The 17,308-nt window shown below is 54.9% G+C and overlaps 1 protein-coding gene across 3 annotated transcripts in view; it reads left to right on the plus strand.

Annotated features, from left to right (window-relative positions):
* GIGYF1 (GRB10 interacting GYF protein 1) overlaps positions 1 to 17,308 on the plus strand; it is a 77,111-nt gene that overhangs the window by 43,036 nt on the left and 16,767 nt on the right. For 2 of the 3 annotated variants that reach the window (XM_088465227.1, XM_088465228.1), the window contains exons 11-17: positions 3,013 to 3,201; positions 3,307 to 3,446; positions 3,546 to 3,693; positions 4,166 to 4,332; positions 4,584 to 4,675; positions 8,867 to 8,962; positions 10,112 to 10,212. In XM_088465227.1, coding sequence (XP_088321353.1) covers positions 3,013 to 3,201; positions 3,307 to 3,446; positions 3,546 to 3,693; positions 4,166 to 4,332; positions 4,584 to 4,675; positions 8,867 to 8,962; positions 10,112 to 10,212 — 933 coding nt within the window. The remainder of the gene's footprint in view (positions 1 to 3,012; positions 3,202 to 3,306; positions 3,447 to 3,545; positions 3,694 to 4,165; positions 4,333 to 4,583; positions 4,676 to 8,866; positions 8,963 to 10,111; positions 10,213 to 17,308) is intronic. The other variant, XM_088465229.1, reaches the window with a different exon arrangement.

Here is a 17,308-nt window from a genome sequence, read left to right on the forward strand (position 1 = left end):
CAAGCCTGCCTCCGCGCGGATTTACCACAGGGTGTGGCGCACTTATTTTCAGTGGTGTGAATCCAGAAACTATGATCCGCAGGTGTTCCGGGTTTCCAGAATCTTGGAATTTCTTCAATCGGGTTTGGACCTCGGCTTACGCCTGGCCTCTCTGAAGGTTCATGTGTCTGCTTTGTCCGTGTGGTTTCAGCGACGGATTGCTACACTGCCAGATGTTTACACCTTTTTCCAAGGTGTTCTCAGGATCCAGCCTCCCTTCGTGCCTCCGGTGGCTCCGTGGGACTTGACGGTGGTACTGAGGGTCTTGCAGGGTCCTCCTTTTGAGCCGCTTGAGTCGGTGGAGCTCAAGTGGCTGACGTTTAAGACCATTTTTCTCCTGGCAATTGCTTCGGCCAGGAGGGTTTCAGAATTGGGGGCGCTTTCCTGTCGCCCTCCTTTTCTGATTTTTCACCAGGACAGGGCAGTGCTCCGCACGCGTCCTGAGTTTTTGCCCAAAGTGGTTTCAAAGTTCCACATTAATCAGGAACTTGTTGTGCCAGCTTTTCAGTCACCTGATCTTTCGGCTGGTGAGGCTTCCTTGGATGTGGTCCGGGCACTTAGAATCTATGTGGACCGGACTGCTTCGGTTAGGAAGTCGGATTCTTTGTTTGTCCTCTTTGGTTTTCACAAGAGGGGTTGGCCTGCCAACAAGCAAACGATAGCCCGTTGGCTTCGTTCAGTTATTTGTGAGGCTTATGCGCAGGAGGGTTTACCTGTGCCAGCCTCTGTTAAGGCTCATTCCACTCGTTCTGTGGGTCCCTCTTGGGCTGCTAGACGTGGCGCCTCCGCTGTTCAGCTGTGTAAGGCGGCTACTTGGTCTTCAATTCAGACGTTTTTGAGGTTTTATGCGTTTGACACCTTCGCCTCTCAGGATGCATCCTTTGGGCGCCGGGTACTCCTTTCAGCACAGGAGCGTCCCCGCCCTTAGTTGAACTGCTTTGGGACATCCCCAAGGTCAACCCTGTGGACCCCCTATGGACCCTGAAGTAGAAAACAAGAGATATGGTAAGAACTTACCTTTGTTATCTCTGTTTCTACGAAGTCCATAGGGTCCACAGGGCGCCCGCCCTGACGCACCTGGCTTCAAATGGGCTGTGTGGCTGGTCACCGGTTTTCCGTCTCCCATTTCTGTGATTATGGTTTCTTGTGTGTTCCAGTCTTCCTTCTCTCTGTTTAGTCTCCTCCTCCGGCCTTAGCTGCTTACCAACTGAGGTGCCTGTGGCCGGGGCGGGGTATAGAGGAGGACGGACCCAAGTGCATCCTGGGAGCAGCAAAGCTTTAACTGCGTGGTGCCCGTGGATCCAGATCCAGCTATACCCCAAGGTCAACCCTGTGGACCCTATGGACTTCGTAGAAACAGAGATAACAAAGGTAAGTTCTTACCATATCTCTTGTTTTTCCAGGAGCAGAAAGAGGGAGATGTACTAATCCTTGGTGAGAGATAATGTACCAACCATTCAGCTCCTGTAATTTTTTTGTAAACACAGCCTGTAACATGGCAGCTAGGAGCTTATTGGGTGGTACTTTATCCCTCTCCAAGGCTTTGTACATTTCCCCATAGAGAGCTTGGAATCTCTGCCAGAAATGGAAGCCCCTATTGCAGGTCTTAGACCACCTCTATTCTTACTCCTAATGCAGCCACACCCAGAGATGGCTCAGATAGATAATGCAGAGTCTATTTACATTCCTGCCCTTTGACCTGTCAGATCTTCGGCCTGGGTTTTCAAAGCAGTTGGTAAGTGGTCAGAAGCCTAGGCGCCTGCTTTGGGCGACCCTAGGGGTAAGCGTCGGAGGACCTGGCTGATGTGAGCTGATATTCTGGCCTGGCATGCCCACTACTTGGGCCTTCGGCGCTGGAGCCTGACGCTGGTTCATGGCTTAAGAACCTGACCCTGAAGCTGGATAAAATGATCGGACATGCTAAAGCTGCAGAGGGCTTTTTCTTCTCCATGTTCCAAAGTCTGAAGCTCTTGGATTTCTGTTCCTTCCATTTTGGGAAGCGTAAAGGGGCATTTTTCAGGAGCCAGTACGCCACACCCCATGGAAGACTGCAGAAGGGTTACACAGGCTTTGGACAGTTACCCAAACATTAATTGTTCCGATTGGCATGGCGGGCACTTTTCCTACCCGTGAACATCTGTGGTGGGAGCTTATCGTCGTCTTCTCAGGGATCAATGATTCTGTTACACTTCATATACCGGAGTGAGATAAATGGTAAGCAGGGGCTACACCATCCACCTTCTGATTCCCCTACGTACACGTTGGGTCGGCGCAGGTCTTCTCGCTACCGTGTCCTTGTTTGTGATGGTTCGAGTCCTTGTACAGTACCGCAGAAAGCGCCACTCTGCCTCCCAGCCCTTTTTTGAACCTGAAATACCTGAACATCCGTCTTCGATTCAGCAGGTTGAGGATGAAGTCCCTGAGAACGGCAATAAATGGCAGTTAGAAGAACGTGTCCCGGTGTGTTCATGGGCACCCGTGGTGCATACTTACATGTTCATTCTGGCAGGCCCACCAGTTCCTTACTTCCACTCTAGGGAATCCCAGATAGGGCCCTGTTGAAATAGAAGAGGTCACAGCACCACGTAGCCACCCGTCTGCTGAGGTTGCCCCCAAAGACACTGTTTGCCCCTCCTGGCTCAGGACAGACCACCTCAACATTCGCAGCTGGACGGTCATCACAACAGATGATATTCTTCAGAGCTGAAGAGCGTCTTTAAATGAAACCTTTCTCTCAGTCTCTTGGGGACTCTGATCTTGTCCTTTGATGTCCTCTTATTTACCCCTCCTATACTGGTGCGGCGTTAGAATGAGAACTTGCTCCTGGGTAGGGTATATAGTGGAGGAGGAAGGTGCCCAAAGTTCTACAGTCACCTCTATACCCCGCGGTTCCTGTGTCCTAAAAGGACTGAGAAAATCCCTTTTTATTTTAATAGGCTTTAACAATGTCTGCCTTTACCCGTCCTTCCCCAGGTGATGATCCGTCAGTCCCCTCAGAAGAGGTATCTCAAGAGTCGCCCTCAAAATCTCCTGACCTGAGTAACTCTCTGTGGGCGACAGGGCTGTACGGGGAGGTGGAGGTGGAGCGATGCCCTGAGATGACCGCCACAGATGGTGACGATGGGGCACTGTCTGAGTCGCCTCAGTGTCCGGTAGAAGAAGGTGAGGAGGAGAGCGGCGCTATTGCTGATCACGTGGGGAGAGAATGACTATGATTGTATGCGTCTATGATTAGGAGTTTACAGTAAGTTGTCCTCTTGCCCCCAGGTAAACCCGGAGCCTTTGTTCCCTCCTTGCTCTCTCCCCTTTGCTCCCGGCCACCTCCTTCCTCTTCCCCCCCAGTTGCTGCTACTGAATTTACTGTGGGGGATCCGGAGGAGGATGAAGGCATGAAACATCTCCAGCAGGTGAGTACTCCCTCCACGCAGCGCTGACTGCCTATGGCGGCATCTCGGAGCTCCCCTCACCCACCTCTCTCTCTCCCTCTCTCTCTCCCCCCCTCTCAGGAAGCGGAGAAGTTGGTGGCTTCGCTGCAGGATTCCTCCCTGGAGGAGGACGCATTCTCCTCCCGCTCCCACAGTGCTGCTGCTTTGCCCCTGTCCCACGAGGCTGCCATGAAGTGGTTCTACAAAGACCCTCAGGGGGAGATCCAAGGTCTGTATGTTATCCTCCTGCAGGCCCCATATTATGTCTCCGCTTCCTGGCCCCTTGTTATATCTGCTGGTGCCCCACAGTGTGGAGAGGGGACAGTCGCAGTCTTCCTGGCCCCATGTTATATCTGCTGGTGCCCCACAGTGTGGAGAGGGGACAGTCGCAGTCTTCCTGGCCCCATGATATATGTGCTGGTGCCCACAGTGTGGAGAGGGGACAGTTGCAGTCTTCCTGGCCCCATGATATATCTGCTGGTGCCCCACAGTGTGGAGAGGGGACAGTCGCAGTCTTCCTGGCCCCATGATATATCTGCTGGTGCCCCACAGTGTGGAGAGGGGACAGTCGCAGTCTTCCTGGCCCCATGTTATATCTGCTGGTGCCCCACAGTGTGGAGAGGGGACAGTCGCAGTCTTCCTGGTTCCTTGTTGTGCTCACGACTCATCTTGTATTCCCTTCTCTGCCATTGTACATGCAGGTCCGTTCAGTACACAGGAGATGGCAGAGTGGTGCCAGGCCGGGTACTTTACCATGTCACTGTTAGTCAAGAGAGGATGTGACGAGGGATTCCAGCCCCTGGGTGAAGTCATCAAGATGTGGGGCCGGGTGCCCTTTGCTCCAGGGCCCTCCCCACCTCCTCTGCTGGTGAGATAACTACTTCTCTATGGAGACGAAGCAGCTTAAGAGAACGGGGCCAGAATCACCCAGTTCATTACAGCCTCAGGGCACAGGTCCTGGTGACCCCTGTGGCTGGGTTCGCCATGTGTTCCTATACACAGCAGTGTTCTAGTTGGTCCTGTAGAAAGCTGATGTCTTGTCTCCTTCTGGACGAAAAAAAAATGATCTATTTTTCTAGTATATGCAAAGTCTTTACATTGTAAAGTTTTGTTTTGAAGGGTAATATGGATCAGCAGTGCCTGAAGAAACAGCAGGAATTAGCTCTGTATCAGCAACTGCAGCACCAGTACCTTCTGCAGCTTATCAGCAGGTGACGGCATTATGTGAGCTGCATGTGTCATACCCAGTATTGTCATATACACTGCCCTCCCTCTCTCTGTATTACACTCCCTGCCCTCCCTCTCTCCTGTATAACACACTGCCCTCCCTCTCTCCTGTGTAACGTGCACACACTGCCCTCCCTCTCTCCTGTGTAACGCGCACACACTGCCCTCCCTCTCTCCTCTGTATTGTGCACACACTGCCCTCCCTCTCTCCTGTGTAACGCGCACACACTGCCCTCCCTCTCTCCTCTGTATTGTGCACACACTGCCCTCCCTCTCTCCTATGTATCATGCACACACTGCCCTCCCTCTCTGTATTGCACACACTGCCCTCCCTCTCTCTGTATTACACTCCCTGCCCTCCCTCTCTCCTGTATAACATACACTGCCCTCCCTCTCTCTGTATTACACTCCCTGCCCTCCCTCTCTCCTCTGTAACGCGCACACACTGCCCTCCCTCTCTCCTGTGTATCATGCACACACTGCCCTCCCTCTCTCCTCTGTATTGTGCACACACTGCCCTCCCTCTCTCCTGTGTATCATGCACACACTGCCCTCCCTCTCTGTATTGCACACACTGCCCTCCCTCTCTCTGTATTACACTCCCTGCCCTCCCTCTCTCCTGTATAACATACACTGCCCTCCCTCTCTCTGTATTACACTCCCTGCCCTCCCTCTCTCCTGTGTAACGCGGACACACTGCCCTCCCTCTCTGTATTGCGCACACACTGGCCTCCCTCTCTCCTCTGTATCACGCACACTGCCCTCCCTCTCTGTATTGCGCACACACTGGCCTCCCTCTCTCCTCTGTATCACGCACACACTGCCCTCCCTCTCTCCTGTATAACATACACTGCCCTCCCTCTCTCTGTATTACACTCCCTGCCCTCCCTCTCTCCTCTGTAACGCGCACACACTGCCCTCCCTCTCTCCTGTGTATCATGCACACACTGCCCTCCCTCTCTCCTCTGTATTGTGCACACACTGCCCTCCCTCTCTCCTGTGTATCGTGCACACACTGCCCTCCCTCTCTGTATTGCACACACTGCCCTCCCTCTCTCCTCTGTATTGTGCACACACTGCCCTCCCTCTGTATCGCGTACACACTGCCCTCCTTCTCTCCTCTGTATCGCACGCACACACTGCCCTCCCTCTTCCTGTATCGCGCAAACTGCCCTCCTTCTCTCCCTCTGTATCGCGCACACACTGCCCTCCCTCTCTTCTCTGTATCGCGCACACACACTGCACTCCTCTCCTCTGTATCGCGCACGCACTGCCCTCCTCTCCTCTGTATCGCACGCACACACTGCCCTCCCTCTTCCTGTATCGTGCACACTGCCCTCCTCTCCTCTGTATTGCGCACACACTTACCTCCCTCTCTCCTCTGTATCGCGTGCACACTACCCTCCCTCTCTCCTGTGTATCGTGCGCACACTACCCTCCCTCTCTCCTGTGTATCGCGCGCACACTACCCTCCCTCTCTCCTGTGTATCGCGCGCACACTACCCTCCCTCTCTCCTGTGTATCGCGCGCACACTACCCTCCCTCTTTCCTGTGTATCGCGCGCACACTACCCTCCCTCTTTCCTGTGTATCGCGCGCACACTACCCTCCCTCTTTCCTGTGTATCGCGAGCGCACACTGCCCTCCCTCTCTCCTCTGTATTGTGCACACACTGCCCTCCCTCTCTCCTCTGTATTGTGCACACACTGCCCTCCCTCTCTCCTCTGTATTGTGCACACACTGCCCTCCCTCTCTCCTCTGTATTGTGCACTCACTGCCCTCCCTCTCTGTATTACACTCCCTGCCCTCCCTCTCTCCTCTGTAACGCGCACACACTGCCCTCCCTCTCTCTTCTGTATCGTGCACACACTGCCCTCCCTCTCTGTATTGCGCACACTGCCCTCCCACTCTCCTGTATAACATACACTGCCCTCCCTCTTCCTGTATCGCGCACACTGCCCTCCCTCTTCCTGTATCGCGCACACTGCCCTCCCTCTTCCTGTATCGCGCACACTGCCCTCCCTCTTCCTGTATCGCGCACACTGCCCTCCCTCTTCCTGTATCGCGCACACTGCCCTCCCTCTTCCTGTATCGCGCACACTGCCCTCCCTCTTCCTGTATCGCGCACACTGCCCTCCCTCTCTGTATAGCACACACTGCCCTCCCACTCTCCTGTATAACATACACTGCCCTCCCTCTTCCTGTATCGCGCACACTGCCCTCCCTCTTCCTGTATCGCGCACACTGCCCTCCCTCTTCCTGTATCGCGCACACTGCCCTCCCTCTTCCTGTATCGCGCACACTGCCCTCCCTCTTCCTGTATCGCGCACACTGCCCTCCCTCTTCCTGTATCGCGCACACTGCCCTCCCTCTTCCTGTATCGCGCACACTGCCCTCCCTCTTCCTGTATCGCGCACACTGCCCTCCCTCTTCCTGTATCGCGCACACTGCCCTCCCTCTTCCTGTATCGCGCACACTGCCCTCCCTCTCTCTCGCGCACACACTGCCCTCCCTCTCTGTATTGCGCACACACTGGCCTCCCTGTCCTCTGTATCACGCACACTGCCCTCCCTCTCTGTATTGCGCACACACTGGCCTCCCTGTCCTCTGTATCACGCACACTGCCCTCCCTCTTCCTGTATCGCGCACACTGCCCTCCCTCTTCCTGTATCGCGCACACTGCCCTCCCTCTTCCTGTATCGCGCACACTGCCCTCCTCTCCTCTGTATCGCGCGCACACACTGCCCTCCCTCTGTATCACGCACACACTGCCCTCCCTCTTCCTGTATCGCGCACACTGCCCTCCCTCTCTCCTCTGTCGCGCCCGCACACTGCCCTCCCTCTCTCCTCTGTGTCGCGCCCGCACACTGCCCTCCCTCTCTTCTGTCGCGCCCGCACACTGCCCTCCCTCTCTTCTGTCGCGCCCGCACACTGCCCTCCCTCTCTCCTCTGTGTCGCGCCCGCGCACTGCCCTCCCTCTCTCCTCTGTCGCGCCCGCGCACGGCCCTCCCTCTCTCTTCTGTGTCGCGCCCGCACACGGCCCTCCCTCTCTCCTCTGTGTCGCGCCCGCACACGGCCCTCCCTCCTCTGTGTCGCGCCCGCACACGGCCCTCCCTCTCTCCTCTGTGTCGCGCCCGCACACTGCCCTCCCTCTCTCCTCTGTGTCGCGCCCGCACACTGCCCTCCCTCTCTCCTCTGTGTCGCGCCCGCACACACTGCCCTCCCTCTCTCCTCTGTGTCGCGCCCGCACACTGCCCTCCCTCTCTCCTCTGTGTCGCGCCCGCACACTGCCCTCCCTCTCTCCTCTGTGTCGCGCCCGCACACTGCCCTCCCTCTCTCCTCTGTGTCGCGCCCGCACACTGCCCTCCCTCTCTTCTGTCGCGCCCGCACACTGCCCTCCCTCTCTTCTGTCGCGCCCGCACACTGCCCTCCCTCTCTCCTCTGTGTCGCGCCCGCGCACTGCCCTCCCTCTCTCCTCTGTCGCGCCCGCGCACGGCCCTCCCTCTCTCTTCTGTGTCGCGCCCGCACACGGCCCTCCCTCTCTCCTCTGTGTCGCGCCCGCACACGGCCCTCCCTCTCTCCTCTGTGTCGCGCCCGCACACGGCCCTCCCTCTCTCCTCTGTGTCGCGCCCGCACACTGCCCTCCCTCTCTCCTCTGTGTCGCGCCCGCACACTGCCCTCCCTCTCTCCTCTGTGTCGCGCCCGCACACACTGCCCTCCCTCTCTCCTCTGTGTCGCGCCCGCACACTGCCCTCCCTCTCTCCTCTGTGTCGCGCCCGCACACTGCCCTCCCTCTCTCCTCTGTGTCGCGCCCGCACACTGCCCTCCCTCTCTCCTCTGTGTCGCGCCCGCACACTGCCCTCCCTCTCTCCTCTGTGTCGCGCCCGCACACTGCCCTCCCTCTCTCCTCTGTGTCGCGCCCGCACACTGCCCTCCCTCCCTCCCTCTCTCCTCTGTGTCGCGCCCGCACACTGCCCTCCCTCCCTCCCTCTCTCCTCTGTGTCGCGCCCGCACACTGCCCTCCCTCCCTCTCTCCTCTGTGTCGCGCCCGCACACTGCCCTCCCTCTCTCCTCTGTGTCGCGCGCGCCCACACTGCCCTCCCTCCCTCTCTCCTCTGTGTCGCGCGCACTATATAGTCAGATAATGATGTGGTCCCCTGTCTCTTCTGGCTGCAGACAGCAGTACTCCCAGCAGAAATCCGGAGATCTGACCCCTCAGCAGCAGCAGCAGCTGACACTGTTCCTCCAGCAACTGAATCCCTCAAAATCCAGGTAATCTGACAAACTCCTCACTACTCCCCAGTACTGTATTACCCCTCGTAACTGGTGGGGATGGGAGGGAGCCAAGGGCAGAATCACGGGGTGATAGAGCCATGCAACTTCGGGAGGGTAAGGGCTGTATGTGTGTGTTATAGCCTTGTGCGGGGCTGTTGGGGGGAGCATCTGGGAGTGATACGTTCCTGTAGGTAATGTTAGATCAGAGTTTCTCAAACCCTGCCGTTACTGTCCAGGTTTTAAGGATATCCATGCTTTAGTCCAGATGATTGAACCAAATTGAATGCGGTACTAATTAAGTCACCTGTGCTCAAGCATGGATTTCCTTAAAAGTTGTATTGTAATGGCAGAAATTGGGAAACGTGGGTTAGATGTAGGGAGCCTAGGGGCATAATGTGGAGGCGATAGAGCCCTGCGGTAATAAAGGTGATTGAGGAAGGCTAGGGGCATAATGTGGAGGCGATAGAGCCCTGCGGTAATAAAGGTGATGGAGGAAGGCTAGGGGCATAATGTGGAGGCGATAGAGCCCTGCGGTAATAAAGGTGATGGAGGAAGGCTAGGGGCATAATGTGGAGGCGATAGAGCCCTGCGGTAATAAAGGTGATTGAGGAAGGCTAGGGGCATAATGTGGAGGCGATAGAGCCCTGCGGTAATAAATGTGATGGAGGAAGGCTAGGGGCATAATGTGGAGGCGATAGAGCCCTGCGGTAGGTAATTGGGGATGAAGGGGTGAGGCTAGGGGCATTATGTGAGAGTGATAGAGCCCTGTGGTAGATAATATGGGTGACGGAGGAAGGCTAGGGGCATTATGTGAGAGTGATAGAGCCCTGTGGTAGATAATATGGGTGACGGAGGAAGGCTAAGGGGCACTATGTTTGGGTGATAGAGCCCTGTGGTAGATAATATGGGTGACGGAGGAAGGCTAGGGGCATTATGTTTGGGTGATAGAGCCCTGTGGTAGATAATATGGGTGACGGAGGAAGGCTAGGGGCATTATGTTTGGGTGATAGAGCCCTGTGGTAGATAATATGGGTGACAGAGGAAGGCTAGGGGCATTATGTTTGGGTGATAGAGCCCTGCAGTGATTGGGGGAGGTGTTTGGCAGAAAATTACTTTCACGTTGACCTCGTCCTTTGTTTCCTGCAGAGGGTCTGATGCCTCCCTCCTCCCCTCCATTAACAGATCTCTCTCTGTGCCAGACACTGGGTCCTTATGGGATCTAAATACCTCAAACACACCGGCAGCAGGTAAGTCCTATTACTGAGGTTATGCCCTGTAATATTCATCCTCACATTATACCCACATGCAGGGTGCTAGAGCGCTTCCTAGTCCCAATCTTCAGTGTGACCCCCAGGCCTCACATTATACCCACATGCAGGGTGCTAGAGCGCTTCCTAGTCCCAATCTTCAGTGTGAACCCCAGGCCTCACATTATACCCACATGAAGGGTGCTAGAGCGCTTCCTAGTCCCAATCTTCAGTGTGAACCCCAGGCCTCACATTGTGCCCACATGCAGGGTACTAGAGCGCTTCCTGGTCCCAATCTTCAGTGTTACCCCCAGGCCTCACATTATACCCACATGCAGGGTGCTAGAGCGCTTCCTAGTCCCAATCTTCAGTGTGACCCCCAGGCCTCACATTCTGCCGACATGCAGGGTGCTAGAGCGCTTCCTAGTCCCAACCTTCAGTGTGAACCCCAGGCCTCACATTATACCCACATGCAGGGTGCTAGAGCGCTTCCTAGTCCCAATCTTCAGTGTGACCCCCAGGCCTCGCATTCTGCCCACATGCAGGGTGCTAGAGCGCTTCCTAGTCCCAACCTTCAGTGTGACCCCCAGGCCTCACATTATACCCACATGCAGGGTGCTAGAGCGCTTCCTAGTCCCAACCTTCAGTGTGACCCCCAGGCCTCACATTATACCCACATGCAGGGTGCTAGAGCGCTTCCTAGTCCCAATCTTCAGTGTGACCCCCAGGCCTCACATTATACCCACATGCAGGGTGCTAGAGCGCTTCCTAGTCCCAATCTTCAGTGTGACCCCCAGGTCTCACATTATGCCCACATGCAGGGTGCTAGAGCGCTTCCTAGTCCCAATCTTCAGTGTGACCCCCAGGCCTCACATTATACCCACATGCAGGGTGCTAGAGCGCTTCCTAGTCCCAATCTTCAGTGTGACCCCCAGGCCTCACATTCTGCCCACATGCAGGGTGCTAGAGCGCTTCCTAGTCCCAATCTTCAGTGTGACCCCCAGGCCTCACATTATGCCCACATGCAGGGTGCAAGAGCCCTTCCTAGTCCCAATCTTCAGTGTGACCCCCAGGTCTCACATTATACCCACATGCAGGGTGCTAGAGCCCTTCCTAGTCCCAATCTTCAGTGTGTGACCCCCAGGCCTCACATTATACCCACATGCAGGGTGCTAGAGCGCTTCCTGGTCCCAATCTTCAGTGTGACCCCCAGGCCTCACATTATACCCACATGCAGGGTGCAAGAGCGCTTCCTAGTCCCAACCTTCAGTGTGTGACCCCCAGGCCTCACATTATACCCACATGCAGGGTGCAAGAGCGCTTCCTAGTCCCAACCTTCAGTGTGTGACCCCCAGGCCTCACATTATACCCACATGCAGGGTGCAAGAGCGCTTCCTGGTCCCAATCTTCAGTGTGACCCCCAGGCCTCATATTGTACCCACATGCAGGGTGCTAGAGCGCTTCCTAGTCCCAATCTTCAGTGTGACCCCCAGGCCTCACATTATACCCACATGCAGGGTGCTAGAGCGCTTCCTAGTCCCAATCTTCAGTGTGTGACCCCCAGGCCTCACATTATACCCACATGCTGGGTGCTAGAGCGCTTCCTGGTCCCAATCTTCAGTGTGACCCCCAGGCCTCACATTATACCCACATGCAGGGTGCTAGAGCGCTTCCTAGTCCCAACCTTCAGTGTGACCCCCAGGCCTCACATTATACCCACATGCAGGGTGCTAGAGCGCTTCCCAGTCCCAATCTTCAGTATGTGACCCCCAGGCCTCACATTATACCCACATGCAGGGTGCTAGAGCGCTTCCTGGTCCCAATCTTCAGTGTGACCCCCAGGCCTCACATTATACCCACATGCAGGGTGCAAGAGCGCTTCCTAGTCCCAACCTTCAGTGTGTGACCCCCAGGCCTCACATTATACCCACATGCAGGGTGCAAGAGCGCTTCCTAGTCCCAACCTTCAGTGTGTGACCCCCAGGCCTCAAATTATACCCACATGCAGGGTGCAAGACCGCTTCCTAGTCCCAACCTTCAGTGTGTGACCCCCAGGCCTCAAATTATACCCACATGCAGGGTGCAAGAGCGCTTCCTGGTCCCAATCTTCAGTGTGACCCCCAGGCCTCACATTATACCCACATGCAGGGTGCTAGAGCGCTTCCTAGTCCCAATCTTCAGTGTGACCCCCAGGCCTCACATTATGCCCACATGCAGGGTGCAAGAGCCCTTCCTAGTCCCAGTCTTCAGTGTGTGACCCCCAGGCCTCACCTAGGGGCATCCACCTTTAGCAATTGCTATGTCTCCCTGTCCTCTGGGAGGACATACAGTTGCTTAGCTGTGAGTTACCTTTAGAAGGACCATTTTCTTAGCTCCCTGTGACACAGCTGTGTCTGGGGAAACAGGATCCTCAGTGTCCTGAATGCTGCGTCGTAACCCCCTGGTTATTTTACTGAAACCAGATTTAACAATGCAAAGCTTTTTCTATGGCTGCCCATCCATAACTTCCCCTTCCTCAGTCAGGCGCGTCCCATAACTGCACCAGAGCAGGGGTGTGTGTGCGCCTGGTCTAGCAGAGGAGGGGACCCCTCAGCACCCTGAGCAGACTTGGCCAGAGTTTGGGCCCAGCTGGGGGTACAGAGGGGAGGGAGCCAGGACTTCACTGAGCATTTCTACTTCAGGGTCCATAGGGGGTCCACAGGGTTGACCTTGGGGTATAGGTTGGGAACCAAATCCGGGCACCACGCAGTTAAAGCTTTTAGCTCCCAGGATGCACTGGGTCCACTCTCCCTATAACCCCACCCCCAAGCCAGAGGCACCTCAGTTTAAGTTGGTGCCCGGCCGGAGTCGGGTCACCGTTAGCGCAGGGGGAGCTGATTAGCAGCCCCTAAGCTTATTTTATTTTTTTAGGGACAAAGTTTTTTCCATGGACTTTGGACTCTTCAGAGCGGCAGCGTCGGACTGTCCATAGGACGTCTAAGCTGCCGCTCCGTCACCCCGCTGGCGCTGAGACGCCAGTACAGATCTGGGGATCTCAGCGGGACCCCAGAGTCTGTACTAGCCGGACTCTGTGGGCGCCCAGGACTGCTGCCGGATCCACGGGGAGCAGGTAAGGTCGCGGATCACCGCTTGCGGTGATCCGCGCATTTCAAATGCAGTCCTGTGCCTCCGGTCTCAGGGGACAGACCGGAGGCGCCGGCAGTGGCGGCGGGCCCCCCATACCCCGTGTGTCCACTAGACCACCAGGGACTTAACGATCGGTGCAGGGAGCCGGCGTCCCGGGGGTTAATAGCCGGCCAGGGGAGGCAGCCTTCCCTGTTACAGCGGCTCCTCCCCTCAGCTCAGCGCGCCTTTCAGTATCCATAGTCTGGCGTCGCTGAGCTGCTTCCTCCGCAGGCCACGCTTCCTCTGAGGTCTCCAGCGGCCATTTTATCTCTGTGGTGCAGCAGAAATCTCTGGAGATGGCAGTGAGTCCAGTCCCCCTGCGTACCTCACCATCAGGTCAGTGTACACAGCGCTGTAGCCTTCCCAGACACTGAATCTGGGCAGTTGAATGCAGTGTAATAGTGCAGTATATTATATGACATGTTTATGTATATATGTATATATCTGCATTGTATGTGACTTATGCTAGTGCTGACTGTCTGTACTTTATTCTCTCACCTGTCAGTGTATATCTATCCCTTTTCTTTATCTGCCCTAATACAGCTGTACTTAGGGTGGTTCTGAGACCTCACATTTATATACTTGTTAATATTTGTGTGGTTTGTCACATACTGTTGCGTGCTGCACGTTGCCATATTTTAGATGGAACTGTGTGTTGCATACGCTGAAAATGGGTCCCTGCAGCTAATTTTTGGCATCAGTCAGGACCAGTATAGTGCTGCTTAATATTTCCGCCAAGATTGGTCAGATATGTCTGACCAGGAGATAGAGCGTTATACTGCACCCATTTTTACTATCCTGCAAGTCATGTGCTGCAGGTGTTAGTGCGGAGGATTTGACTCATAAAGGGTTCTGTATGTGGCGTCATCTGGTGCTGGCCTCTTTCACGACCCCCTTGGGCGGTTTGTTTTCTCGGGATCCTCTCAATTGCGGATCGCCGGGCGGGCCCCATTGTTGTACCTCACTTGGGGTTACTTCACCATACTGCCCTTTTCATCTCAGGGTATCTCGCAGCTTCTTGCACTCTTCCCCTGTGACACAGACTACCGCTCCCTGCAGGGGTTTTTCGCAGTATATGAATTCCCCCTGGTGCCACAATAGTCTGTCATTCCCCTTGCAGGGATTACCACAACAGCCACCCTGGGTGGATGTCGTTTTCTACGAAACGCTAATTGGCGTGGTTGACGCCCTGTGGTTACTTCCCAGTTGGCTCTGCCGTGAACTGGGTACTGTTCGGGGCTCTTTCCCTCTTACACGGGGGGAAGCCTATTTCAGGTATTATTATCCCTGCTTTAGGGCTGGTAGCAGGTCCATTCTGGTTAGAGTGAATGTTGACCTGCACCTGTATCATACACCCTCAGTATTGCGTGCCTTCGGGTTCCCTGTTGCTGACTAGCGGGTGGATCGCATAGCGGGACTCTGGCTGTTGCCAGATAGGAGGTGTTACAACAGTGTTTGGCCTCCTGTCCCAAATTCCCTGAGGGTCATCACGAGCCCCTCCTGGGGTGGATGGGCGTGTTACTCGTCTGATTACAGACGTTACTACGCCTCCCATTCCTGCGTGGTCGGATTCTTCGGATCCGTAGGTGGTAACTCTGCCTGAAATCAGTATACTTGCTTTCAGGAGTTGTTACCCATCCTACCATGGCTATAGCATGGTTGGTTAATACTATTGCATATTGGGTTGATGCATTTGTAACGTTTTTTCCCCTCCAACACGTCGGGGGTTCAAATGTATTTGGTCGCTCACGTAATATATGCTGTTGTCATAGGTGGAAATGCCTATATTGGATACCAGTCTCCTAACTTTCAGAGTTCCGGCTGCGACTGTATCCTCCGTAATACCCTATGGCTGCGCTCTGGGAATGCAGAGGTGCAGATACCATCTTTAGGGTTGATATTGTTTGGTCCTGACCTTGACAAGATTGTAGTAACATTGGCAGTATTACTAACGACAAGTTTACCGCTTTCAGCTATGCCCACTACAAGGCCTCAGACTAAGTCTGTTAAGTCTTTTTTGTCCTCTGGGTCAGCCTAAAGGTCTGTTTCTTCGTAGACTGTCGGCATCTACAAGGGCCGACATATCCAGTACCGAGCAGGCCTGGACTGCCAGCCGATCCTGCTTCTGAACCTACGGATATCTCTTCAGCCTGACGGGACAGGCCTACAACTGGGAGATACCGATTTTCTCAGTTCGCCCGGTATTAGTGTCAAGTTGCTGCGGCTACGTGGGTAGGAGGGTACGCCCTCTTTACAAGGGCCTTACAGATCCAGAAAGCTATGCAGTTGTTGCGGTAAGCGGAGCTAATTAGGCCATCCCCACTATCTCAGTGAGGGACTGGTTGTTCTGTTTTCTTTCTGGTGCGGTGGCTGAATGGTCCTCTTTGGCCTATTCTCTGTCTCAATTCCCTGAACCAGTTCCTAAAGCTACCTGGGCTCAGGAGGAAATCCCTATGCTCCATCATACGATGTTTGGAACCTGGGGACTTTATGGTATCACTGGATATACAGGACGCGTGCCTACGGGTACTTACAGAGACCTTTCCTCAGCATGGGCTGAGGTTTGCTGTATCACAGCAACACTTACAATTTTTCGGGCTCTGCCTGTTGGGACTGTCCTCAGCCCCACAGGGGTTTACCAGCGTTTTGGATTTTCTGACAGTTCTTCTGTTCAGTATATCCCAATGCTCCTGTACCTGGACGGCCTCCTGCTCTTAGCGGGATCACCGGGGTACTTTACGGCCAGGTCAGGATGACTGTGGCTTCTTCAGGGTGCAGACGTTTAATCAACGGGGAAAAAGTCCTCCCTGCATCCCTCTCTGGGTATTCTTCATCTAGGATCCCTGCTGGATTCTCAGAATCTGAGAATTCTTCTGGCGTAAGACGGAATCTCCTCTCTTCCATTAGGAGTACATGGTTGTCTGCGCAGTCGACAGATGTCTTTACACTCTGGGATGCATGGTGGAATGGGCTCAGTTCCATTCCAGGCCTTTCCATAATTGGCTCATCTCCACATGGAACGAGTTTTTTCTGTCGGATAACTGTTCAAACGATGATGCTCTCTCCGGAGGCAAGTCGGTCCCTGTCCGGGTGGCTATGGCCATCTCGTCCAGGTTTTCTTTGCTATGGACAGTGTCTGGATCGAATCCTTTTCAGTGCAGTTGGACGTCTGTCGATTCCACCCTGTCAATTAACTTACTCTGGCATAACTCTTGTTCCCCGGTGAACCTGAAAAGGTTCAGTCCGACAGGGTCAGGACAGTGGCTTCCTTTTTAGCAACACTGTTCGTTGGGTGGCAATGACAGGTATGTCACATATTCGGATATAGTCCGAGGGTCTCCTCCCGACCATCTCGGCAGCGTTCATTTCAGGAGCTCTCCATTGGGAAGCGGGAGTCCTCAGCCGTCACGACGTGCATCCCGGGGACTAGTCTCTTCCCCAAGAGAGGTTTCATCTCCTGGTGAGCAGGGGGGGGCCCCCCTGAGGTGACCCTCATGGCCTTCTGACTTTATCACACTATGGTGTTACAGTCCAGCTCTGGGGATTCTGAAGCAACCTTCAGCGACTCTTTGTCGGTGAAGTGGTCCTTCCACTTTGTGTACCTGTGTTCTCCGGTCTCCCTTCTTCCTCGAGGTCTTTGGAAGTGTTTTCAATCGAGACGGAGATGCTTTCCTGCTGGTGGCTCCTGATTGCCCCCGATGTCAGGGGTACTTGGATCTTCGGAGTCTCTACATCGATACTCCATCCCTGATGCTTCACTGCCCGGACCTGTTGTCTCAGGGTCCTTGGTTTTGCCTTGGACCTGGGTCGTTTGTCTTTGACTGTGTCCTTACAGTGGTCTTACGGCTTCCCTGGCTTTGTCATCGTTGGAATGATTAGAGCACATGGATCAGCTTTTGCTGGGACCTACCACAAACTGTGGCAGCCATAA

Source organism: Taudactylus pleione, unplaced genomic scaffold (genome assembly GCF_031769625.1).
Source record: "Taudactylus pleione unplaced genomic scaffold, aTauple2 ptg001917l, whole genome shotgun sequence".
Classification (NCBI taxonomy): domain Eukaryota; kingdom Metazoa; phylum Chordata; class Amphibia; order Anura; family Myobatrachidae; genus Taudactylus; species Taudactylus pleione.